Source organism: Balaenoptera acutorostrata, chromosome 18 (genome assembly GCF_949987535.1).
Source record: "Balaenoptera acutorostrata chromosome 18, mBalAcu1.1, whole genome shotgun sequence".
Classification (NCBI taxonomy): Eukaryota; Metazoa; Chordata; class Mammalia; order Artiodactyla; family Balaenopteridae; genus Balaenoptera; species Balaenoptera acutorostrata.
This window is the reverse complement of record NC_080081.1, coordinates 73,116,120-73,143,316: the sequence shown is the minus strand read 5'-3', so window position 1 is coordinate 73,143,316 and position 27,197 is coordinate 73,116,120. Positions and strand designations below refer to the sequence as shown.

The window sequence follows — 27,197 nt, the reverse complement described above, 5'->3', positions numbered from 1 at the left end:
TAAAAAAGATACACCATGCAAACAGTTGATCACAGAGAGCTTGAGTGGCTATAGTAATATTAAAAACAATAGATTTTAAGAACAGAAGTATTACTAGACAGAAAGTGGGCCATTTTATGACAAAGGTCAATACATCAAGAGAATAAAACAATTATAAATGTATATATACAGCTAACAACAGATCTTCAAATTACATGAAACATAAATGGACAGAATTGAAAAGAGAAATAGACAAGTATTAACTACGTGACCTGTCACATATAAAGTATTTCACCGACAACCACATATAAAGTATTTCACCGACAACAACAGAATGAACATTCTTTTCAAATGTATATAGAACATTCTCCAGGATAGGCCATATGCTAAGTCATAAGACAAGACTCACCTCCCAGAACAATGGAATGAAATTAGAAATTGAGAAAAAAAATTGGGGAAATTCCCCCAATGTTTGGAAATTAAACAACACACTTTGAAATAACCCGTGGGTCAAAAAAGAAATCATAAGGAAAATTAGAAAATACCTTCAATGGAATGAAAATGAAAACACAACATATCAAAAACTTTGAGTGCAGCTATATAGTGGTTAGAAGGAAATTTACAGTTTTAAACATGTTAGAAAGGAATAAAGATATTAAATCAATAATCTAAGTTTCTACATTGAGAAGCAAAAGAATAATATCAAATCTGAACTATGTGGAATAAAAGAAATACTAAACTAAAGATCAGAGCACAAATCAATGAAATAGAAAACAGAAAAATAGAGAAAATCAATTAAGCCAAAAATTAGCTCTAATTTGGTAAACCTTTAAGCTAGCTTGACCAAGAGAAAGAGAAAGAAGACAAAAATTGCCAAAATCAGAAATGAAGGAGGGGTATCTTTATATACCCTACCACAATTATGCCAACAAATTAGACAATTTAAATGAAATGGAGATAGACGTTTCTCCAAAATAGACATACAGATGGCCAACAAACACCTGAAAAGAGGTTCAACATCACTAATCATTAGAGAAATGCAAATCAAAACCACAGTGAGGTATCACCTCACACCTATCAGAATGGCCATCATCAAAAAATTTACAAACAATAAATGCTGGAGCGGGTGTGGAGAAAAGGGAACCCTCTTGCACTGTTGGTGGGAATGTAAATAGATACAGCCACTATGGAGGACAGTATGGAGGTTCCTTAAAAAACTGAAAATAGAACTACCATGTGACCCAGCAATCCCACTACTGGGCATATACCCTGAGAAAACCACAATTCAAAAAGAGACATGTACCACAATGTTCACTGCAGCACTATTTACAATAGCCAGGACATGGAAGCAACCTAAATGTCCATCAACAGACGAATGGATAAAGAAGACGTGACACATATATACAATGGAATATTACTCAGCCATAAAAAGAAACAAAATTGAGTTACTTGTAGTGAGCTGGATGGACCTAGAGTCTGTCATACAGAGTGAAGTAAGCCAGAAAGAGAAGAATACCGTATGCTAATGCACATATATGGAATCTAAAAAAACGGTACTGATGAACCTAGCGGCAGGGCAGGAATAAAGACGCAGATGTAGAGAACAGACTTAAGGACACAGGAGGGTAAGGGGAAGCTGGGACGAAGTGAGAGAGTAGCATTGACATATATACACTACCAAATGTAAAACAGATAGCTAGTAGGAAGCTGCTGCATAGCACAGGGAGATCAGCTTGGTGCTTTGTGACCACCTAGACGGGTGGGATAAGGAGGGTGAGAGGGAGGCTCAAAAGGGAGGAGGTATGGGGATATATGTATACGTATAGCTGATTCACTTTGTTGTACAGCAGAAACTAACACACCATTGTAAAGCAATTATACTCCAATAAGGATACTAAAAAAAATTTTTTTTAATAATGATGAATTGAAAAATAAATAAATGAAATGGAGAAATTTCTAGATTACACTTTTTAAGCAAGGCTATTTCTCAAGAAGAAATAGAAAATGTATTTAAACTTATATACATTGATGAAGTTGAATTAGAGAAGCAAGAATGCTTCCTAACTCAGTTTATGAGGCCAACATTAACCTAAAATGTCAGAGATGTACATTGTATCCCTAGAGCAAGCAGCTAAGAAAATCACTAAAAAAAAAAGTAGCTAAAAAGTTAACAAAGGAATTAAAATGGTACATTACAGAAGTAAAGGACAGGCCAGTGTTACTCTTGAACATAGATGCAAAAATCCTTAATAAAATATTAGCAAACTGAGTCCAGCAATATATTAAAATTGTTGCTTGTTTTTCACACTTAAAAATGAACTGTTGGAGATAAAAATAGGTGTAACACAGGAAAAAATAAATCCATAATATTTTTGCCTTTATTAATGCAGATTCCAGAAGTGATTAATTGCCTCTCAGGAGTCATCTCTGCAAGTGAAGAGCTGGATTATTAAGCATTAGAATGTGCTAATCGTTTCTGATAAATGAGGTCATGGAAAAGAACAAGACAAAACTAGAAGAGTAAAATGCATCCACAGAGGCATCTGTGATGCTGAGAAGTCTATAATCAACCTCTGTGCCCAAAATGCCAAAAGGAAATCCCAGACAGGCAGGGTCAGTGTGAGGAAGGAGGACTTAGGAGCAGAGGCGGAGCAGGGTGGGAAGCTGTACACGCGGAAAGAGAGCTGGCTTAAACTGCATGAGAGGGACAGAAATTGGGCAAAATGTCAACCTTCTTATCTGTAAAGATTATAGCACACTGAACAGTGTAACAAATGGAGACTGACTATTTTAGACACATTTTTTTTTACAGCTGTACTGAGGTATGATTTATATACCATACACAATTCACACACAGTAATGGTGTGAATGGTACCTTGAAAATTTTTAGCAAATTTCCAGAGCTAGGCAACCGCAAACCTGGTTTTAAAACACTAGGATCATGCCCCGCAAATTCCCTTGCGTGAATCTGCATTCATTCCCCACCCCCATTCGCAGACCCAGGACACCACTGATTTGCTTTGTCTCCGTAGTGTTTCCTTTTCTAGGCTTTCCCTACTCTGAAAGACATGCCTAATTCCAAGTTAGAGCAGCGGACAGGCAGTGGGAACGCCCAAAATTCCTTGCCCCACCTCGCCACACAACCATGTGTGGCCAAAGTTTCTTTAGACCTGGGAAATAAGTTTTTCTGCCTTTTTGCAGAAGTCATAATAGTAACTTAAATGACTGACCAAGGAAAACTTTTCGTAGTTATTACCACCGTTGAGGAATATCCCAGAGGCATGGCTGTGGAACCTAGAAGCAAAAAGCGATGCATTTGGGATACGAAAGTAATTGCAGATGCAGAAGCAAAGAGCCTACACTTAGAGGGAAGATTTTAGTGGAAAAGATTTTCCTTCTTGCTTTTAGATTCTCATAACCAACATCAGATACTGAAGGAGAGCAATCGTTTCATGCATTTAAATGCTATTCTGAAGCAAAATTGTTTTCGATGAGTGAGAGAGCGGGATTCTCTGTTCTTCCTGCAGGCTCGGCCTGTGGATTACCCTAAGGACTACCTATCTCACCAAGTTCCCATATCGTTCCACAAGCACTGGAACATCGATCCCGTGAAGGTCTATTTCACATGGTTGGCACCCAGTGAGGAAGACAGAGCCAGGCAGGAGACACGAAAAGGCTTTAAAGAAGAGTTATAAAGCATGGCGGCCTGTGGGCACAGGTAGGACACAGAAGCAGAGACTGGCATTGTCCTGCTGTGCTGGATCACACTGCTTACGTGCGACATGCAGCATCGGAAGCTTCCTGACTAAATTTAGGTGGACGTTATTATATGGTAATTTTTGAGTTGAGGGTGGGGAAGGAGTCATAGGGAAAACAGATTTTTGTTTTCTGGGAAAGATCACTTGCTTTAGCATTATGCAGTTATTGTAATACACAATGATTACTGTGTATTTTTCAAGCTGTGAAACAGCAGCTTTATTTCTGTCATAGAAAAATAAATGGTACCAGAATTTTCCTTCCTGTCCTGTCTCTTCATTATAATGAAAGTTTCAGTTGGGCATGAGTCTGGAGAGACGTGACTGTCTGTTATTATATACATAAAATAAAGAAGAGGGAAGGTCTCTTGATCTGGATGTTACAATGGGGTGAACTTTTTAACCACATTATTGATGATCGAAATTATTTCCTGGTAACTCAGCAGGAAGATTGCTGTATTAAGGATCATTCGTAAAACATCATAAAAGTCTAGTGATGAAAAATCCCCTGTAGTCTATAATCCGGGTTGTTATGTTTTATCTATTTTTCTGTTTGTACCTCATAAAAAGAGAATAATAAGTCTTCTGCGAGAGCTTTCTCCTTTAGAGGTTCATCTGTGTTCTATTTCTCCCTGAAGCCCTGTCTTTATGACCTACTTGTAACACAAAAGTGTAGTGGCTGCTGCCAGAAGATAATGTTCTCAGTATTTAAAAAAAAAACGTTGTCGTATTTTATTCAAGTCACTGAGCTCTGAGTCTCAGGAAGTGAATTAAATTAATTGTACCTGGTGTTTTACTCTTATTTTTATTTGTATGTTATGTAATGACTCTCTCCAGACTCAGAATAGACCCCCCCAGTGTAAGGGAGGACCGCATGGTGATTTGGCAACTTCCCAGGGTTCTTAAACAATGAAATTTGCAGAGTATTTTGAAACAGCTCTAATTTCCAAATCATATCTTTAATATACAGTAACTTAATACATTAATTTTAAAGCATATTCTGTATTTAACATTTTAACTATATAATTCAGTTTTCTAGAGGTATTTGCATAAAATTTGATTTCGATATGTCTTAAACCAGTTTTGGTATAGTAAAATACTTTCCTCTTTTTTTTTTTTTCATAAAAATTGTTATTCATTAATTTTGCCTGTTATGTTTTTATAGCCAAGCACAGGGTTTTAAAGTCATGCCACCAGAAGTATCCATGCGTGTGTTTTTTAACAATACGTTTTTCTTGTAGCTTATATGTAACTGATTTCCAAAATGATGCAATAGTATGTACCATTTTTTCCAAACTAGCAAATACCAGGACTGGTGTGTTTTCAGTGGTAACTGAATACACTGGATTCACTTCTGTGAGAGTGGATTTTGTGGTCTGTCCCAGGAACGGATCCGGGATGATCAGCTGGCTGTGAAGCACCCGAAGGATTTACAGATCCGGCCGAGCTGTTGCTGCTGACGTCAGTACTGCTGTCACAGCTGGGATCAGCCTCACTGTGACCATCACAGTCACCTCCATGTCATCTGTAATCGTGCCCCTGGAGGGCCTGGCTGCCTAACCCCGTGGAGAAGAGCCTCCGGTTCCTCCTCTTGCCTAACACTGTCACACTCAGAAAAAAGTGTCCTCGTTTGACGGGACTGTACTGACATCCGTACAGGAGAATCCACATCACGCTGTCTCTGTGTTACGACGATCAGTGCCTTCTACTGATACCGGAGCACCTCCTCTGGTACTTTTAGGTGTTAGTTATGTTTACTTTTTGGAACGATGTAAGCCTAACCACAAGTAAAAGACCTTTGCCTAAATTTCTGGTTTCTCAGATGTATTTATTAGTCCAAGTGGAGTGGGAGTTGGGAGGGCTGTGAGGAAAAGGAATGAATGAAATCAGAGACAAAAGTTGGCAGCTCAGTAAACACAGTTTTTAAAAAGAAGAAAACCTATCCTTTTAAGAGAAAACCATCAGACACTGAAGATATATTTATACAAAGTCTATAAAACCATTATCTATTTTATTATATAGTGAATTGGAGATATTTTGGAACTGGTTCTCATAGAATTCATAACTTAACCAGTTTTGAATCTCTACTTTCCTGGACAGATACTTTCCTATTCATATTTTCTTTGCCTTTTAAATAGAAGTTTGCTTCAAATGGCTATTTTTATACTGGGATGTCAACATCAAGGAGTTGTAGGTGGAATCACTGGAATGCCATTTTTGCTTTTAAGCCACTTCTGCTGATATAGCCAAAGCAATTTGTCTGACAATGTGGGATTTTTACATCTTTCAGCCAAATTGGAAATCCAGACACAAACACGGCCTTTATAGACTGTTTGGGAACACAGAACAATAGCATGCTGGGCTGCAAGTGATGCTATGCATGGGTATTTAAATATCAGTGCTCCTGGGCTTCCTGATTTACTGAATACCTTTAGTGCTTCCACATCCATATCATTATAATTGTTTATGTATTTTCCTCAAAAATTAATAATAGAGTAGACATTTGTAAGAATGTTTCTGTTGTCTTCCATTCATAATCAGACAGAACTTGCGTGGACTAAAATGAATCAATGATTCATCCAGCAACTGTTTATTAAACCCCTACTATGTGTCAGACCTTCCAGGATGCCCCTTGTCTCTTCTACTCACCACTCTATCCCTGGCATCTCTGAATGCCTGGCACACAGTAGGTGCTACTGTTTTATGTTCCCAAGCTTTCTATAAACATGTCACCTGCAAAATGTGCTTTCCTCCTATCTATAGAAAGTGAAGGCTTTGCTTCTGGCATCAAGTCTTTGAGCACATGTTTTCACTTTAAAGACACATATTTCTGTAGGGAGTTGGGGTAGGTACAAGGGAAAAGGACATAAACTGGTAACAAATGAACAAGATGATTTCTAATAATACCTAAAGACACTAAGAACAGGGAGACAGAACTGGATGGGGGCTGGGGACTAGTTTGGATAGAGTGGTCAGAGAGGGCTGCTAAGAGAGTGATGGTTGAGTGAAGACCCCACTGAATAGACAGAGTCAGGAATGCAGAGATAAGTGTGCAGTAACAGCAGACGTGAAGGCCCTAAGGCGGGGACGAATTTGGCATGTCTGGAAAAGCAAGCAAGCCTGTGACGCCTTAGCTGTCATCACTGTTATTAGTAAACATCCAGGTGATGTCAAACAGTCGCTACGGAAGTCTGGAGCTCAGTGGAGCAGTCAGGGCTGGAGTTATAATTCTGGAACTCATCAGCATTTTTAAAGGTTTTGAAAGCCACAAGACTGGACAAGATCGTGCAGGGAGAGAAGGAAGTAGAGTCAGCCTGAGCAGGACGGTCAGCGAGGTGGAAGGGACACCAGGGTAGGCAGGGGGAGCTGTATAAGGGAAGCCAAGGAAGGAGTGTTCTGAGAAGCAAATGATCAAGTGTGTCATGTGTTGCCGAGAGGATGGAGAAGTGACAGTGTGACTGAGCAGCATGGAAGTGACCTTGACAAGACTGCTCCCAGTGAGTGGGGCAGGATGGGAGCTGAGATTGTGGAGAGCGATTATAAACATTTGGGTGGGGGGGATCTATAGTTAATTCTTTTTATGACTTAAAGACAAGGGAACATGGGGTCTTGGGAGTTTGTATTTTAAGATGGAAGATTCTAGGAAACGTCTGTATGAGATGCGAATGGCCTCGTAGAGAGGGAGGATGACGAGTGACTGCATCGATGGTCCTGGCAACGTGGGATGGAACCCAGAGCCCAGTGGGGGAATCTGACAGGAGGGGCTACTGTCAAATGGGGGGACAGTGTAGGCACAGAGAAAGGTTTTTAGATTTGCTGATGTGAAGATATGGGTGTTTACATCTGATCGTTTCTATTAAGTGTGAGAGTGTTATTTGCTGGGAGTGTTTGACTTTTTACATGGGTTTGCTTTATGGAAACCGCAACATTAATAATAATAACAACAATGACAACCACTTATACAATGCTTACTGTACTTGGCACAATTCCAAGTGTTTCACACATTAAGTTATTTAATCCTCACAATAACCCTCAGAAGTGAGTACTAGTGCTTTCTCCAGTTTATATTGGAGGTAACTGAGGCACAGATTAAGTCACCAGCTCAAGGTCACACAGCTAGTCAGTTCTGAACCCAGACGTTCCGGCTCTAGAGTTTGTTCATGTAGTCTCTGGGCTCCTTCACCTCTATCAAGAACAATGTAGCCTCTTCCCCGACTGAATGTATATCTAGTTCTGAAACACTATCATAGGTAAAGATCACTGAGAATCCAAGAGTTAATCATGAAGTAACCCTATATAAGAGAGAGAAAAGGCAAATATGATTATATATCAAATAAATTATAGCAGCAATATGTGCTGGGAGGTTAAAAAAGGAAGACACTGACTAATTGAAACTGAATTTTGAACTTTCGTACTAGAACTTTGGAAAACAATACCTCTGGTAAGGGTTAAGATCCTCATACACTGTGACCCAGAAGTTCTACTCTGAGGCATATACCCTAGTGAGACACATGCTTGCACTAAGAAGCATAAACAAGAATGTTCACAGCAGCATACACAGTTCAGGAGAGCTGAAAGTGGGAAACAGCCTACATGTCCACTGCTTGAAGGATTACTAAGTTCTGGAATATCTTTACAATATCACATTATGCTGCGGTTAGTACGAATGAAATAAAGCTACATGACACATCTCAATGTTAAGCAAATTTTAAAGTCACAGAACAAAACGTATAATAGGATCTCCTTTATATAATTTAAAACCATGCAAAATTAAAAAATAAACATGTAAAGACACACATCTAAAAAATTAAGAAAAGAGAAGGATAAACACAAAATTCAAGACAGTAGTTACCTCCGCAGGAAAGACAGGAATATGCTCTCCGAGGGAGACACAGGGGACTCAAAGGTAATGGTTATTTCTGTTTCGTAAACAGGTTGGTGGGTACATGGGTGTCTGTTTTATAGGTGTTCTTTATGCCTGATAAATACGTTTTGAATATTCCCTGTTCAACATTTAATTTTGATGTAATTAATGTTAATAATGACTTGCTTTAATTAAAGAGCAAAAATGTCTTGTTTAGCACTGGATGTGTGAGTATTAATTTCCTGTGAGTCTTAACTGTTGTTCCTGCAACAACTTATCACAAACTGGCTGGCTTTCAAAAAACAGAAATAATTATCCTGTGTCCTGCCTGTAGAATCTGGGGAGTCTATCAGCCTTCTTTCATCTTGTCCTGTTTTTGTCCCTTCTGATTCAATCTGGCAACATTTCTGCTTATATAACAAGCTCAAAAACCTTTTGAATCTCCCGTGTATGTTAAGGGGATTCAGGCTATTAGACAAAGGCTCCTCCACAGATCTTTTCTGATGATGTCATCCCTATTCCCGGCTCCTGCTGAGATGATTGAGGGGCTCCACTGGTCACCAGGGAACCCTCTGTGTGATGGGAAACTCTAACCTTTCCATCCTTTCAAGGCACTAGCCAATGACTGTCCAGCTACACCTGTGGCTTTCTTTTCGGAATGTGCTTTTCTAATGGTGAATCTCCTAATTTTAGCATCTTTTACCATGTGGATTTGCTGAAATTTTCCCAAATCAAGTCCAGGTTCATTTTTCCTTAACAGTTACCTCAATTTATCTCTTTCCTCTCAAATTTTCCCATAAACTACAAGAAGAAACCAGGTTGCATATCCAATACGTTGCTTGGAAATCTCAGCAAAATATCCAAGTTCACTGCTTATATGTTCTGCTTTCCGTATAACTATAGGACATAATTCAGACTTCCTGCTAGAAGAATTACTTCCTAGACTTCCTGCTACTGCATAACAAAGGATCCCCTTTCCTCCAGTTTCCAAAAATATTTTCCTCATTTCTTTCTGGGCCCTCACTGGCAGGGCCTTTAAGGTTCAAATACCTACCAGCATTCTGTTTCTAATAATACGTGTGTTCTCTAAGAAAACACAGGCTTTCTCTCCTTGCTCCTTACCTCCTCCTGGGTCCTCACCAGAAGCACCTTTAACATCCGCTTCTACCAAAAGTCCTTTTAAGGCAGTGTAGGCTTCTCCTGTCATGCACGTCAAAACATCTTCCAGCTTCTACCCACTACCCAGTTCCAAAGCCACTTCCACATTCCTAGGCATCTGTTACAGCAGGGTCTCACTTCCCAGGACCAAAATTTGTCCCTGTGGCTGATGTAACAAGTTACCACACACTTAGTGGCTTTAAACAACCAAAATTTATTATCTTACAGCATCACTGGGCCAAAGCCAGGGTGTTGGCAGGACAGCGTTCCCTCCAGGGGCCCTAGGGGAGAATCCATTCTTTGCCTCTTCCTGCTTCTAGTGGCTGCTGCACCCCTTGGCTGTGGTCACATGACTCCAATTTCCACCCCCGTGGTCACTCTGACTTCTCATCTCATGCCTGTGTATCAAATACCCCCCTCTGCCAGCCTCTCATAAGGATACACGTGATTGCATTAGAGCCCACCTGGATAAGCCAGGATAACCTCCCTATCTCTAGACCCTTTAGTTAATCACATCTGCAAATTTCTTTTTTTTTTTGTTTCCATATAAAATGACATTGACAGGCTCCAGGGATTAGGACGTGGATATCTTTTTGGGAGGGAGCACCGTTCAGCCTTCCACGGTGTGAGTGATTTCTCCCGTTGGCAGACAAGTGGGTGAATCAGGGGAGTCTGAGCAGGGCCTGCCTGCTCTTTCTTTCATTCACTCATTCATTCACCTGACATACATGTTTTGAGCAACCACCTTGTGCCAGGCATTGTGCTAAACACTGGGCACTCAGTGGTGCCACCTAGATCATCTCATCAGCAAACACACATACACACAAATATCAATTTCTTATTTTAAAAAGCTAGTCATTGTTTAGGCAGAGAAGAAATTAGGCTAAAGACCTGCCTGCTATTATTCTGGGCTTCTCTGCCTACCAGTCTACTGGATATTTTCAGACATTCCTAAATCTAGAATTTCTTTTCACTATTTTACCGTCCTGTTTTATCCCTCCTCCGAGTTTCTACTGATTCCACAACTGGAATTGGGAGTTATTCTGCTCTTTTATATCGAGGTGGGTGGGATGAGCACGGGGTTAAAAGGTCCTGAGCTGGCCTCACTATGCGACCTTGGGCAGGTCATGTCATGTCTCTGGGCTTCAGTTTTGTAATGAAATGCAGTTTGAACTTTAAAATGCTATGATTTTACTGTCTAAATATAGGACCTGCATCACTAAATATTCCTCGTGGGTGCTATTTCCACATCTGTGCTCCATCCTGAAAAGACCTTAAACTCAAGACTTCAAGGTTCTCTCATTACAATGAATTATCTGCTCAATCAATCTGGAAAATTTTGTCATATTGAGTTTAATCAATTTGAAATAAATGTGACTTTCATTCATGGATTCAGAAACACAGGACATCTCTGTAATAAAGGTTTTAAGATTATATCATTTTATGGATACAGAAGTTAACTTTAGCTCATTCAGTAAATATTAAGTTCTCTCTTATGTTTTAAGGTTCTGGAGATGCCATGGTGAGTGAAAGCACACCATTCATTGTTCTTGCAGAATTTGTCATCTAGGGCACAGACAGTAATCAAAAACAAGTACTACTACTAATAAATCATATAATCATAAACTTAAATGCTGACAGAGAGTTGGGCTTTGATTTGAGATACAGAAATAAAAAACAGTTAACCAGGTAAAGGGGTCAGAAGGAGAGAATTTTAGGAAGAAGAAACAGCAGATGCAAAGGCTCTGTGGCAGAGGGATTACAGCTGCTTTGAGAAACTGAAAAAAGCTAGTGAGACTGGAATGCTTTAGGATCGCATTTCATGCCCCTCTGCAACTGGCTTTCCTCACTTTATACATCACGGACATCTCACATGCTGTCAATATTCTACAACAAACCCCCCCACCCCCAGAGTATTCACTGTATGTTTATACCGTAATTCATCTAAGGATTTCTCTATTATTATTTTGATCATTTGCCATTTCCATGCTTTTAATTTTTGTAAGAGATTAAATTGAAGCAAGAGAAGTAGGATGACCTGGCTAAGATTAGACTTAAGGTGGTGATTTTGAGTTAGACTGGTTATGTTGGTCCTATCAGGTAGGTGGGTTGTAGAACTTTTAACTGTTTTTCTTATTAAAGGTGTTTGTTTGAAGAAAGTGAAAGGAAAATAATAAAAACCATGTCTACTGCAACTCCCAACTCTCTTCCTATCTCTCCCTCCCTTTTCCCTTCATTCTCCTTTCCCTCTCTCTCTCTCTCTCTCTCTCTCTCTCTATATATATACACACACACACACACACACACACACATTTATACATATACATATATATATTGACAGGTTCCAGGGAGAACCTGTCAATATATTTTATATATATAAAATTTTATAAACAGTGCTGTAATGCACATCCTAATAGCTAGATCTTGGTACATGTTCAAGAGTTCAAGATTACTTCTTTAGGCTAAATTCCTACTTACATAAACGTCTGAAGGCATTTACTGCATGTTATCAAGGAGGAGCTCTCCCAATGTACCAAGCTAGACTTCCAGCAACCCACAGGGCTCTTCATACTTCATAATATTTTTGTTCTTTAGGGGAGCCTTCTTTTTTTGGTATGTTTCTTTTCATTTTGACTTAAATCTACTTATTCCTCTATTACCCTGGAGGAGCCTCAGGTGAAGGACGTCGGCATACTCGTTCTTGTGTCCCTTACAAAAGAGCCCAGCACAGAGCTCGTGCTCAGTAAATACGTGTGGAAGAGCCTTAACCTGCGGGTCGGTCAGCAATGGTTAATACAGGACTGACCACCCTGGACCTTCTGCTCACATGAAACAGACCCTTCTCCACCGTCTTGAGCCCACATTTCTGAGTGTCTTTAAAGTACAAACGTCCTTAGTGGTCAGGAACCTACCACGCAGTTCCCGTACCTAGATTACAAATCTCTGGACATTTTCTTGGAGTTTGAGAATTCTCTGTGACAAGCTTTTAATTCTGAGCTTACTTTTAAATAACATGATAATCAATTTAAGCATTCTGACCACCAGTTATAGCTGTAATCTTTGTGTCTCTGTGTCGACACCAAGCAATCACCGATGTCAACATGACAACCAACAGCACATTCTCTTTATCAATTACAAAAGTAAACCTTTCCTTTTTCAGATAATCAATCAATGAAAGTCATTTTCACAAAGAGCTACTTAATAAAGGCCTTGACTTGATGTGAAAACAACAGTTTGGGGTGAGTAATATGACACTTTGTCATTGTTTAGTTGGAAAAGAACAGGGGCAAACCCGGTTCACAAATGGTGAGTTTGTACACCGCAAAGGCCAAATGATGTCATGGCACCTATGAAAATAGACTTTGCATGTGTGGATATAATTTGCATCGAAGGCAAAGTGGAAGCAATAGCAACAAACCTTGATTTATTGTTGAAAATGGAGTGAATAAAACCATTTCCCTTATTACTGGTTTAAGAGTTTGAATTTTTTTCATTATTCGCATGCAAACGAACTTAAGATAGTTTTCAGATCCCAAGTCCAGCAATAATTGGATTAAATATCCATTTAAATTAGATTTCAATAATGCCACAATACTAATCTTGTTTTCAAAAGACCAATTTGTTCTAAGAATGTTGCTATTATAACTATTAGCATTGCTTTTGTTACCTGTTTAATTATCATGAACCAGCAAACAAAGTGTCTGTGGACAGACAAATGAGACTGTCTGTAAAATGACCCCAGAGGCTCTCTCCAGGTGGCCGGGTGTGCTGGATATTTCGTTTGCCCCTTGGATCTATCTCCACCCTTCTTCATGCCCTGGGAGGCTCACTGGCCCTCTGGCTTCCAGTTTGGGTTAGCCAGTGGGAGACACCTGTAGGAGGCTGGGAGGCGGTGGAGAGAGACGCCTTTTCCCTCTGGCTCCCTCCATGCCGGGCACCGTGGGTTGGCGATGCCCTTCTGCTCCTGTTGGACAGCCTCTCCCACACAGCTCCTCTGCATGTGGTCCAGTAACAGCCCCCTCCCGTTGCCCCTTCGGGCTCCTCACAGTTGCTACGGTTGAGGTACTGCAAGATTCCTGCCGGTGTCCTGCACACCCTGCCCACGCCTTTGCCAACAGTCCCTTTCTCAAACTCTTCTCAATTACCCAATTTGAGTGTGAGATCTGTTTCCTGCCAGGGCTCTGACACCCCTGGCAGGGTTGCCAGTGAGTCAGCTGGGACCAGGTGCTCCCTCCCCTCTGCAGGAGATGCTGCAAGTGTACTCAAGCTTTAACAAGATGCTCTGGGTGCTGTTCCCAGCGTGCAACTCCCCTGAGCAGCAGGTGCCCCAGCCCAGGCTGCTCCCCCGCTTGTAAGGCAGCTCTCATGCCTGAAAGGGAGAGCACCTGCTGGGAGGGGGGGAGGGGCAAGGGAGAGCACCTGCTGGGGGGGAGGGGCAAGGGAGAGCACCTGCTGGGAGGGGGGAGGGGCAAGGGAGAGCACCTGCTGGGAGAGTGGGGGAGGGGCAGGCCCCCTCTCCTGGAGCACAGCCTCGAGGCGCTGACGCCCCCAGCTGTGTCCCGGTCAAGCCGAGGTCCCATGCATGGGTGTGTGCCAGAAGCCAGGGGAAGACTCACGGGTCTGCGACTCTGTGACTTCCAGCTACCATCAGTCATTGGTGTCTGGCTGAGCTCTTTTGATAAGTCTTGAGGTTATTAATAACACTTTGCACTATATGGTTATTGAAGTCAGAATGCAGGTAGCATCATAACAGAACCAGACCCGAGGTTCCATTTTTCTGCTATTAAACATAATACCAGAAATTTACTTTTAGGGAAAAAGAATTCATCACACTAAATTAATGTGATTATGAAAAGATGTTCGTCATCACTAATTTTTAAGAAATGCAAATCAAAACTACAATGGGGTACCACCTCACACCGGTCAGAATGGCCATCATTAAAAGGTCTACAAATAATAAATGCTGGAGAGGGTGTGGAGAAAAGGGAACTCTTTTACACTGCTGGTGGGAATGTAAACTGGTGCAGCCATTATGGAAAACAGTATGGTGGTTCCTCAAAAAACTAAAAATAGAGTTGCCATGTGACCCAGCAATCCCACTCCTGGACATATACCCAGACAAAACTATCAATATAATTCGAAAAGACACATGCACCCCTATGTTCATAGCAGCACTATTTACAATAGCCAAGACATGGAAGCAACCTAAACGTCCATCAACAGATGAATGGATAGAGATGTAGTACGTATACACAATGGACTATTACTCAGCCATAAAAAAAATAACAAAATAGTGCCATTTGCAGCAACATGGATGGACCTAGAGATTATCATACTAAGTGAAGTCAGAAAGAGAAAGACAAATACCATATGATATCACTTATATGTGGAATCTAAAATACGACACAAATGAACTTATCTATAAAACAGAAACAGACTCACAGACATGGAGAAGAGACTTGTTTCCAAGGGGAAGGGGGGTGGGGGAGGGAAGGATTGGAAGTTTGGGGTTAGCACATGCAAACTAGTATATATAGAATGGATAAACAACAAGGTCCTACTGTATAAACTGTTCAATATCCTGTGATAAACCATAGTGGAAAAGAATATGAAAAAGAATATATATATGTATCATTGAGTCACTTTGCTGTACAGCAGAAATTAATACAACATTGTAAATCAACTATACTTAAAAAAATAATGGGATTAGTTTTATCGGTTTGGGAATATTGTTTGTATTTATCAATTAGTTGTCCTTTCATAGTTGTATAAGAGCTATAACATAAGAAACTGTCATGGACTGAACTGTATCCCCACCAAATTCACAGGTTGAAGCCCTAACCCCTAATGTGACTGAATTTGGAGGAAGGGTTTTTAGGGAGGTAATAAAGGTTAAATGAGGTCCTAAGGCTGGGATCCTCTCTGATAGGACTGGTGTCTTATAGAGGTCTATAAGAACTAGAGATCTCTTTCACTCCCCACACATTGAAGAAAGGCCACGTGGGGACACGGTGAGAAGGTGGACGTTTACAGGCCAGGAAGAGAGGCCTCATCAGAAACAGAATTGTCTGGCGCCTTAGTTATCAGCTTCCAGCCTCCAGAACTGTGAGAAAATACATTTCTGTTGTTTAAGCCCCCCAGTCTGTGGTATTTTGTTATGGCAGCCTGGGTAGACAAATACAGAAATGTACAATCAGTCATACACGCTTAAGTAACATTACAATGAAAATATTTCAAGCTGATTGCCAGATTCCTTGAGTAGTGTTACCTGGAAAAGGGCCTTATTATTATTTAAATTTGACAAACAGGGCTTTGTAGTTAAAATAGGAGAGTGCTGGGGTCATAATACTTGGATTTTAATCCTGGCTGTACAACTTACTATGTGATGCTGAACAAGTTAATTAACCTCTCTACACCTCAGTGTTCTCTTTTGTAAAATGGATATGATAATAGTTCCTACCTTTTAGGGTTGCTGTGAGGAATAAATGAATTAAATGATATAAGGAATCAAAATACCTAGCATAGTATATAAAAATCTACATTAAAGCTATGTCTTGTGTTTAAAAATTATTCATGCCATTTTGCTCCTACTCTTCCTAATTCTGATAAATTTCCCTAGTCAAACAAAACATTATTGATAGAACCACATATCTAATTTATAATCCTTGTGTGCTATTTGTAAATAGCTCTTATAATTGAAAAAATTTTAGACAGAAATAAAGGATATGGGACATTCTAAAATTTACAAACAAAGGGGATTTAGTAAAATTGCCAACAATAAATCCTGGAAAAAAAAAAAGAGCATGAGCTATCCTCAGCAGGATTCAGCTTGGGCTGCTAGTTCTAACAGAGGTACAGATTATTTGCTTACAAAGCTGCATGCATCTTTGGTATAGCAGAGGTGTACTGGGCATCATTTAACATTGTTTTCCAAGGACCCAAAGGATTAGTTAAAAATTTAATTTTCTTTTCTCATTAGGCAGTAGAACTGTTAAAACTCTCTGAAAACATAACATGATAAAACACATACTCGGACTTTTGGGGCACTTTGTAAAGTATATATCCAAAGTTTCAACTTCCAACTGGGAGGAATATGAGACGGAACGTGGGAACTTTTCACCTAGCCAGGGGTTTGCCATCGTTCTAGATTCCTATTGCTGCTGTAACAAATTACCAGAACTGAGTGGCTTAATGTGACATAAATTTATTATCTTATAGTTCTGGAGGTCAAATCCCTGAAACGGATCTCACCAGGCTAATCAAGGTGTTGGCAGGGCTGCTTTCCTTCCGGAGCTTCTAGGGGAGAATCTACTTCCTTCCCTTTAAGCAAGGGATCTGTTTCCCTGCAGCTCCTGGAGGCCACCTGCATTCCTTGGCTCCTGGCTCTTTCTTCCATCTTCAAAGACAGCAGAATATCATCATCTTTAAACCTTTCTCAACCTCTGACCCTCCCACATCCCTCTTATCAGAACCCTTGTGATTACACTGGACTAACCTGAATAACCCAGGATAATCTCCCCATCTCAAAATCTTTAACTTCATCACATCTGCATACCTTTTGCCATGGAAGGTAACATATTCACAGGTTCTGAGGATTAGGATGTGGACATTTCTGGAGGCCATTGTTCTGCCCACCATACCTCCGAGGCTCTGCTGTACCTGGCTGGAAGTACCATTTACCTGGGTGTGCTTCTGTTAAGTGCTCCTTTGGGCTGCATGTATGATTACGCTAGATGTGTGACAAGTGCTGTCCCTGCGAAATCAACTCCACACACATTTTGTACAACTTGAATGCAGCTGACATTGTCCTAAAACTCTGCTTTTAGTTTGCAGCTGCACTCATTTCTCCGTCATCACACAGAACATTTGGAACCCACAGACTGGAGGCCCCCTGACATTTCTGTAACAGTTCATCCACGTGTCTGTTTACGTGATCATTACCTCTTGGTGTTCTCACACTTTACCATGGAAGATGGAGAAACTCAGAGAAATGGTGGTGACGTGATGTGAGAACAGCTTGGTGATGGCTGGAAGCCAGCCTCTTTCATCAGGCTAGTGCTTCTTACTACTTCAAATGATAAGATGCTCAGCATCTGCTAATTTAGAAAATTTCCACAGTGGCTCTTTAGGAACCAAAGGTAAGGGGAAATAACCATATGGATGAAATCATAGTTAAATTTAGATAGAATTCCAACAAACAGTTTTAGAAGCCTTTGCAAAAATTGAGTTCACTGCTGCTTTCAAAGGGGATTCTATGCCAAGAGATGAATCCAATTGCACTTCCCCCAGAGAGTGAGAAATGGATTGTGATTTAAACAGGAATGTTCTGCAAAGCACAAATTAATAAAGTTCTGCTTTTATATTGTGTGCCATGAATGACACAAGCCCTCACTATAAGACTTATGAATGTATTTTTCTGGGAGGAAAACCTGGGGGTTCAGAAGAAGAAGATAATATAATTGTTTTCAAATTATCCCATTTAAGTTCTATTATTCACACTTTGAGGGACCAGAGAATCAAATACATCATTGAAGAAACTGCCGCATCTGTGGGCAATATGGCATCTAACTCAGATCAAACAGGCCCACAGAGATGTAGGAAGGCCTGATTCATAACAACCAACAGTTAGGAGGGGGAGTACAGATCAGAAAAACACTGTAACAACTCAGAATGGTTCCCTGAAGGTACCACTTCTATACAAGACTGAGGAGCTGGAATCTCACAATGACTATGCAGAGAGACAGGAGTGCATCAGGGTGGCTATAACACACAAAATCACCCCTGGATGCGAATTCCATAACAAGTAGGGAAATACTAAGAACAGGCCTGTGGCCTGGTGTATCTAAGTACTGAGTGCTGAGGAATAAAAAAATATGCTGGTATTTTCACTGGGATCATGTTAAGTATTTTCCACCTTTGGAAAGTGTCACCTCTTGGCCTCTGCCACCCTGGGACCCCATAATCCACACTGCATTTAGAGATCCCAGTTGTGTGGTAGTGGTTCCCACTGTAATTTCTGACCTACAGAGAAGAGCAAGCACAGACCCCGCAAGGATGCTGGGGGCCCCCTACCAAATCTGTCCACAGTCGTGGTAACACGTGTGTTCTCTGGTCCCGCCCAAGATGGGTGAGCAGGATTTCTATGATAAATCCACTTTCACATTCCAACATCCCTACATCTTGGATATCTTCCTCTGCAGTACACCAAGCCAGTTCTGGCATTTGCCACCTTTAGTCCATATTTCAGACAATCGACTGAACGGAGCTCTTCCTCCTGCTCCGGCTAAAATCCTGAATCCAGAATTGTGCTTAGTGAGCCCATCTCAGCCTCATCCAACTTTATATTCCTCCGCCTTGATCCCCTGCCCTTGAGATCCATCCCCGCAAAGATTCTCGTTTCCTACCTATACAAATAGGAAAGATCAGAGAGTTCTTTTGGTACATATCACACTGCCTCACGTACTGGACCTCAGATAGGGGAAGATAGCCATAAAGGACTTGATTGGGATAAATGATGACATCTGTGGATTTGTGGGTTCGCTCCTAGAATTCTATCTATGTTAAATTTTCTGAGTTTGATCCTTGTGCTATTATTTATGTTCTTGTTCTTAGAAAATACATACAAACCTGGGCAAAAATAGCCTACTAATCCTCTAAATCCTAGCTAAACGTGAACTGCATGCTTACACTTACAGCATTGTTGTTTGTGTAGCCCTCAAAAGGATTGTGAAAAATTATGTTACTCTTCTTACCTTCTTGAAGTTAACATTTAAAGTGTTTCATCATAGATTTTACTGAGGAGAATTATCCAAAACTTGTAAATAAGATAAAAAGATGATTCTGTGAACTTCTAATGTTTTGCTAAGAGCATTTTCTAACAAGCCAGTTTTAAAACAATCTGTCTCTTCGAGGGAATGGAAGTTTGACTTAGTTTTATACTTGATTGGAGCCCAGTCATTTTATAATTTTACATTTCTGTAAAGTTAGAGGTTAGCTTGTAGAAAAATAGTGTGTGTTGATCTTTCTTCTTTTTGCTAGAGCAGATAACCTTAAGGATTATGATTTTATTGCCCTGTAGGAATTAGCCAGTTTTGTTTCTAATTTAGCAATCTCGTTTCAGCATTCCTTCTCTCACTAACTACATAAAACACCAGTTTCTCATATCCTTTTTAAAATGGCTTTGTCTCATGCTGGTCCCTTCTTTAGTGGGTTAACTAAAATGTTCATTCATCTATCTGTATGATAATTATGTTTTTAACATTTTGTGAGTTATGCTTTGACAGTTCAAATAGTCATAAAACATGTTAACTGTAGTATACTGTAAAAAATTTTAAACCGCTAAATCATCTTTTGATCTAGCCAGATGAATCCAAATACAATGGTGACTTAATACCTACTATCATTCTCTAAAAAATACAGGAATGAGCTCATCTTTAAAAAGCAGAAGCTTAAATCATTGTTTTTCCTCCTTAAACTCGTGCCCACAATTCTCAAAAGCCATTTATTAATAATCCTATCATACTTCTTGGCAAAAGAGATATATATATATATATGAATTATTGTTTTAAAAAATTTCCTCTGAGGATTTAAATGTTAAAAAATTCTCAGTTGATTTATCATAATTACTATGAAAACACAATTGATTAAAACAAGTTATATATTAGATTTTTTGATAGTTATTAAATATAAGAAAGTATTTTATTGGAAACGCAACTCAGTGAGATTAGTGGAGCTTTATACAATTTTTATATATTCATGGATGAATATTATTTATTGCTATTTTAATTTTTATTGATGTAAGCACATCAATAAGTAGATGGGAAATGGAAATATTATTATAGTATTGTCATTTAATTCTTTGAAATCCTGAGTTATATGCCAAAAATTACAGTGCAATTTAGTCCTCCAAAACGATGTTTAGTGATCTACCAGCTAATAACTCCATTACATCATCCTTCAATTTTGCTGACAGCAAAGAACTGGAAACCACCTGATTTACATAAGGATTTTTCACCTGGTCATTTCCCATCACTGATTCCAAGGTTTTGAATGGATCCTTTGTTTTGCACGTAGGGGTCTGTCTACCCAGAGCAATATATCATAGTGAGGTTAGGGGTGGAAGACCGGTAGGCCTTTCTTTTACAGAGTGAGAAGGGAGATTGTGAAAGGGGAGGTGGGGAAGGAGAACCCGTACCCGCAGTACACAGTACACAGAGCATGGATGCAAGCGTGGGTCTGGAAATGAATTCTGTTAAACATCCAAAACCACTTATAGTTTGAAGGCTGCTACTCTAGAGAATTTAGCCCATGATTTTGTGATGTTGCAAAACAGGATTCCCTTGGCCACCAATGCTGACCTTTCAATGGATTTAAATGACTTTCCAGCACAGGTGCACTGAACCCATCATACCAGCTGCGCAATTAGCCCAGACATACCTGCCAATATAATTCCAAAGAGAAACTCACAAAATGAAGAAAATACAACCTAGAAATTTATATCAGCATTTAACAACAATTTTTTGAGGTAAGCACTTTAAGAAAGATGAGAAATATCCTCTATCATCGGAAGCTAATGGTGATATTTTATTCTGACATATTAACACGTAAAGTCGTACTGACTCACTTACCTGGAACTAAGATGCAGAAATATCATATCATGTCCCCAGTGATACGAAGAAAGGCAGTCCACCAAAGAAAGTTAGCAGAACACACCAATGTCTGAAGAGTCTACTCAGAGCTATCATCATTCGCTGGATAATCAGCTCAAACCACACAAAAGGGGAGAGATATGTAGTCCCCTCCATCTCTTCTCTTCCAGCAAACTCTCAAGGAACTTATACTTAAATTTCAATAAGTGATCTTCAAAATGTGAAAGAAACAGGTTTTTATAGTCTCTTGTTACAATCCACTTCCAAATCATTTCATTCGAGAACCTCACATGGAAGTCAGGGCTACTTTAATTGGGGAAAAAAGCAAACATACAAAAAACATAACAAGCTCCCTAAACTCATCCTAAGGCATGCTCTGTTAACTTGTAAACTAGTCTTTGCTAATGAGGTGATATACTTATTCCAATATTGCAGATGAGAATATTTATCTGCCCTCTGGCTTTATGAAGGTAATCCTAAGGCCAGAAGATGAAGATGTTTCCCCAGCACGGAACAGGGGTCACTGCCGGTGTCCATCTGTGCGGGTGAGCGGTCAGCACACTCTCACTCATCTCCTCTCTCCCCATGACTCCCTCGCCATCACGTCGGCCCAGCAGAGAGAGATAAGACGGCTACCCTGCTGCCTCTGGGACAGGGACCAGCCCGCAGGGGCCCCACGGTGGCCTCCTGTGCCCTGTGGCAGAGGGGGAGGCAGAGCCATCGCCCTGGCGGGGGGGTCCCCAGCCAAACACCCGGCTGGCCCTCACCGCTGACCCAAGGGGCAAGGAAAGGGGAGGGACACAAGTCTGTGTGACTGGGCCCGGGGGGCAGGAGGCAGCTTGTTCCCCTAGTTCTTGGCTCCACCATTTCCAGATGGGACTATGAAGGGAAGTGATCCATTATATCCAGCTTTTCATCCTCCCAACTAAGCAAATGGCTTTTGGCCTGGGAAGAGGATGGAGGATAAAAAAAGAAAAAGCCACAACCGAACAGTTCACCCCAAACGTTTTCCCACACGCTTTGGAAATTCAAAATCAAAGTTTAACATGTTTCTAGTGAGGAAAGGGAAGGTTTCTCTTTTCCGCAAATTAATTTTTGTTTGTTTTGTCTCGTGCTCTGCATTACTCGACTGCAGAATCAAAGCACGCCTTCCTCTATTTAGTTAACAGGTTCATTTTTCATGCTTCTTCAATATAGAGCTTTAAGTCCCCAACTCTCAAGGATCATTAGGATTTCCTGAGCGGCTCTGAAACAGTGCAGGCGCTCAGTCTCCATTCCTGGAGACTCTAAGACAATAGGTGTGGCATGGGGGATTCTCTGTAGCACAGCCAGGACTGAACTCTAGAACCGCCTTAAGTCCCTTTGGTACTCCTCCTCACATGACTTGCACGGTAGGTGGGGGTAGCTGCTGTCCACTCCTGGAAAGCTGGGCCCGTGGCCTGACATTATGTGGCCTGTCCAATTTGTTATGAGGACTTTTGTCAAACTTAAATGTAAAGAACATCCCTCTCCTCTTCTGGAGTAGCTTCCAGTTGTGCTAGGAATAGCAAATTTGGCTCCTAAGTTTATAACTTAGGAAATACTTTGCTTTTTGTTTTATAAATAAGAAACATCTTGTATTTTTTTCTGATTAAAAGGCATATGTTCATTATTAAAAATTCACAGAATGCAGAATATATCAAGAAGAAAAAATAACTGAAGAAGATAAAAGTCACATGTAATACCTGTACCTGGAAAAACTACAATTCATATACATTGTGCAAGGCATTATTTTATGTCTAATCACAAAATTGGGATCATACAGTACGAATTGGTTTGTTACTTGATGCTTTCACCTAATAAAATGTCAGGAAGATGCTTAAGGTCAACAAATAAATACAAAAACACGTGTGTGTGTGCGTGCGTGTGTGGGTGTGTGTGTGTGTGTGGGTGTGTGTATATTTGCTCTAAAGACTGCGTAATATTCCACCATAGAGAGACACTGTAATTTATTCAAAGAACCACCTTCCGATTTCACTGATTTTCTCTATTTTCTCTTTATTTTCTATTTCTAGCTTCCCCAGACATGATTTCATTTCCCTCTAGACAGTACCTAGACTAGGGGCAAAAATGGATCCAATCAGGATTTGAGATGATTCAAGGGGAATTTCAGGCTATCTGAGGGCTGGTTTTCCATTCTGTCCTTACATCTAGGGCTTGGCACTTCAGGGATCTCAGCTAAAAGCCTGAAGTTTTCACAAGGGTCCCATCCTGATCTGCAGTTTTACTTCCTCAGCTCTGTGAGACTGTGTAAACTCTGTTTCATCAGGTAGCCACTTAGCAACTATTTTCTGCACCATTTCTTGGCCTCTCGACCCAGAGTAGTTTACCATGCGGCAAATTCCTTGAGGACAAATGCAATACGGAATAATGCAGAATGTTGGGCTCACTTCTCTGTAGTTTCCTTTACTTTAGGATCTTGGTACCTCAAGCCCTGGCTGCCTTATTAACCCTGCATTCACTTCTGCCTCCCAACTGGAAAAATCTCCAGGCAGCTATTTTCTGCTCAGTCTCAACCTTTTGCACTGAAAATGAGCCATTTATTTCTTGAGGGGAAGGGGGATAAAGAAGGTTCAGCTCACCTCTCAGTATATTGCCCTTAACTTTGGGCTCTTAGCTCTTTGTATTAATTTTCTTTTGCTGTGTAACAAATTATCGTGAACTTAGAGGCTTAAAACAACACACATTTATTATTTCACAGGTTCTTAGGGTCGGGAATCCAGACCTGGCTTAGCTGGGTCCTCTGCTTCCAGATCTTTCATGAGGTTGCAGTCAAGGTGTCAGCTGGAGCTAGGATCTCATCTCAAGGTTAGACCAGGGAAGGACCCACTTCCCAGCTCACTCAGGGTTGCTGGAAGGATTCAAATCCTTGTGGGCTGCAGGGCTGAGAGCTCACTTCCCACCACCTTTTGGCTGTAGCCCCTCAGTTCCCTCCGCATGACCTACCCCAACATGGCTGCTGCCTCATCTACACCAATGTCTACATGCTGAGAAGGCTACAGAGAGAGTTTGCTAGCAAGGTGGACGTTACAGTCTCACGTAATGGAATCACAGAAGTGACAGCCGTCACTTTTGTGATACACTGGTTAGAGGCAAGTTAGAAGTCACACCTATACTCAAGAGGAAGGGATTATACAAAGGCATGGACACCATGAAGCAAGGATCACTGGGGACCATCTGGGAGTCCACCATCCCTCATGTCCTGCCTGCCTTGGCCAATCTTTGATGACCATCCTCAAAACCTTTTTTTTTTTTTTTTTCTAAATTTTACTGTTTTTAGAGGTCTTGGTGGAAAGTTTGGTCTAATACAAGCTACTCTATCAGTGCTGCAAGCAGAGAAGTATACCTGTACTTTTTTGTGGGAAAATACACATAACATAAAATGTACCATTTTAACCATGCTAAAGTGTACAATTTAGTGGCGTTTAGTTTACTCACAGTGTTGTGCAACCATCATCACGACCTAATTCTAGAATATTTTCATCACCTCACACAAAAACCCTACACCCATTCATCAGTCACTTCCACTCCTTTCTCCCCCAGGCCCTAGAAACCACAAGTCTGCTTCCTGTCTCTATAAATATGCCTATTCCGAATACTTCTTATAAATTGAATCCCACAGTATGTGGCCTTTTGTGTCTGGCTTCTTTCATTCAGCATCACTGAAAACAAGGATCACCCATGTTGTAGCATGTGTCCATACTTCTTTTCTATTTATGGCTGAAATATTTAATTGTATGGATTATGCTGTGGTCACTTTTAATTTACACAAATATAAATTCTGCTATAGATCTCATTATACCTTTTACTCTGTTTTGACTCAGGAACTTTAAAAAAAAAAAAAAAGTTATTTTCTTTGAGGTATAATGTACCCCATGGTTAAGTGTTACAACTGGATGAGCTTTGATAAAAGTATGAATTTATGAAACTACCACCAAAATCATCATCATATAGAACATTTTCATCTCTCTAAATGTTCCCTCATGTCCCCTTGTAGACAATCCCATTTGCCCACCAGGGCCCTGGGGCAGCCACTGATCTGCTTTTTGTCATGACAGTTTTGCTTTTCCCAGAATTTCATATATATGAAACCATTCAGTACAATACCCAATGATTGGGGTTTCCATGGTTAATATAGAAACTGGAGAGGAGAAATTATCACAGAAATAGTTTTCTAAAATTTCCCAGGGAGGTAGAGAGACTTCAATTTTCCAATTAAAAGGTCCTAGTCTATGTCTAGCATGATAAATAAAAAAAAATAAAGCAAAACATAAGCACCTCTGATGCTTAGACAGCAATGTGAAATTTGACAGAACCACAGATAAAGGGACTATCTAAAATATCCATGAAGAAAACCACAGGACTCCTATAGAAGGGAGAATAAGATGGGCGTTAAGCAATACTATTAATAGATGCTGGAATCAAAAGGATCAATGCCTTTTAAGTGCTGAGAGTAAGTGATTTGGAACTCGGAATGCTATACAAGCCATACTGTCGATCAAGTGTGAAGAGCCAGTAAATACATTATTAAATATGCCAAGATGCAGAAATTTTATTTCTCATGCACTGTGCACTGCTTCTTAGGAAGTTGCTCATGTTCCAGCCAAATGAGACAGTAGACAAAGGAAGGGATCCAGAAAACAAAGGCTCCTCCTCAGTTGAACAGTAAGAGTCCAGAGTGACAGAATGCAGCAGGTCTAGAGAAAAATCTGTCCAGCTTGCAGCAGGAAGACGGACAACTCCAGGAGGGAGATCTCCTGGGGGAAAAGAGATCCATAAGGCCTTAAGAGTACTATTGAGATGCTGGATGAACTTAAGAATATGACAAAGGGAGGAAATGTCAGAAAGGCAGTTAGATATTTCAGAAAATAAAAGCTGTAAAGGAAAGACACATGATCATAACACACTAGCTCTGTGGTGAACGGTATTTACACAGATATAATAATGTCAGTACATTATTGATATTTAAAATCTTAAAAACCCACCTACAAAGAACAGAAGAATTAATTATCGTTCCAAATAGCATATAAAGATTGTAAAAGTGCATATGACAAAGGGGCAAGGAGTGGGGAAGAGTGGGGAGAGGAGGTGATGGAGGGGTAGGAAGGCTATATGCTCATATTATCGATACAATCTGAAGTGTTGAAAGATAATATCTAGAGTTGATGCTGTGAGAAATAGAAATTTAACTATATTATTTGAAGTTAAGAAAGGTAATTAGTAGAAAGATAAATAGGTGCTCTAACTATATTGGGGGGAGGTGGAGAATGCAGGTAAGGGGGTCCCCTAAATTTGCTAAGTGAATAATGATAGTAAAAGTATATCATGTAGAAATACACCGGTAAACACCAGAAGAGTTAGAAACGAGTGATGAAAAGTGCCTGCCCTGGGGATCTGAACTGGGAAGGAAAGGACTAGAAAAAGAATTTGTGCTTTTCTCTACCTTCCCTCTGTATTACTTGATTTTTAAGACTATGTATATGTATTATTTTTATAAAATGTGAAAAGACAAACACCTCAAAAGCAATGAAATTTAAAAGACGGTGTTGATTTGGGAACTAAGGTCCAGATTTATGAAGAACTTGGTGGACTGTAGAAAGGAGTAGATTTTGTCCTAGGTTAGGGTAAGATCTTGAAGAATTTTTATCAAGGGAAAGGCTTAGTACAATGTGTGTGGCACAGAAAGATTCTAAGGGATTGACTGATGTGGTTTAAGACTAGAGACAGGTCACAGGAAGGACACTACTGCACTAC

General features: G+C 40.2%; 1 protein-coding gene across 1 annotated transcript in view; it reads left to right on the top strand.

Moving 5' to 3' along the window:
* Positions 1–3,993, top strand: part of B3GLCT (beta 3-glucosyltransferase) — a 106,748-nt gene extending 102,755 nt beyond the window's left edge. The window contains exon 15 of the mRNA XM_057532715.1: positions 3,507–3,993. Coding sequence (XP_057388698.1) covers positions 3,507–3,674 — 168 coding nt within the window. The 3' untranslated portion in view covers positions 3,675–3,993. The remainder of the gene's footprint in view (positions 1–3,506) is intronic.
* Positions 3,994–27,197: the final 23,204 nt, after the last annotated feature.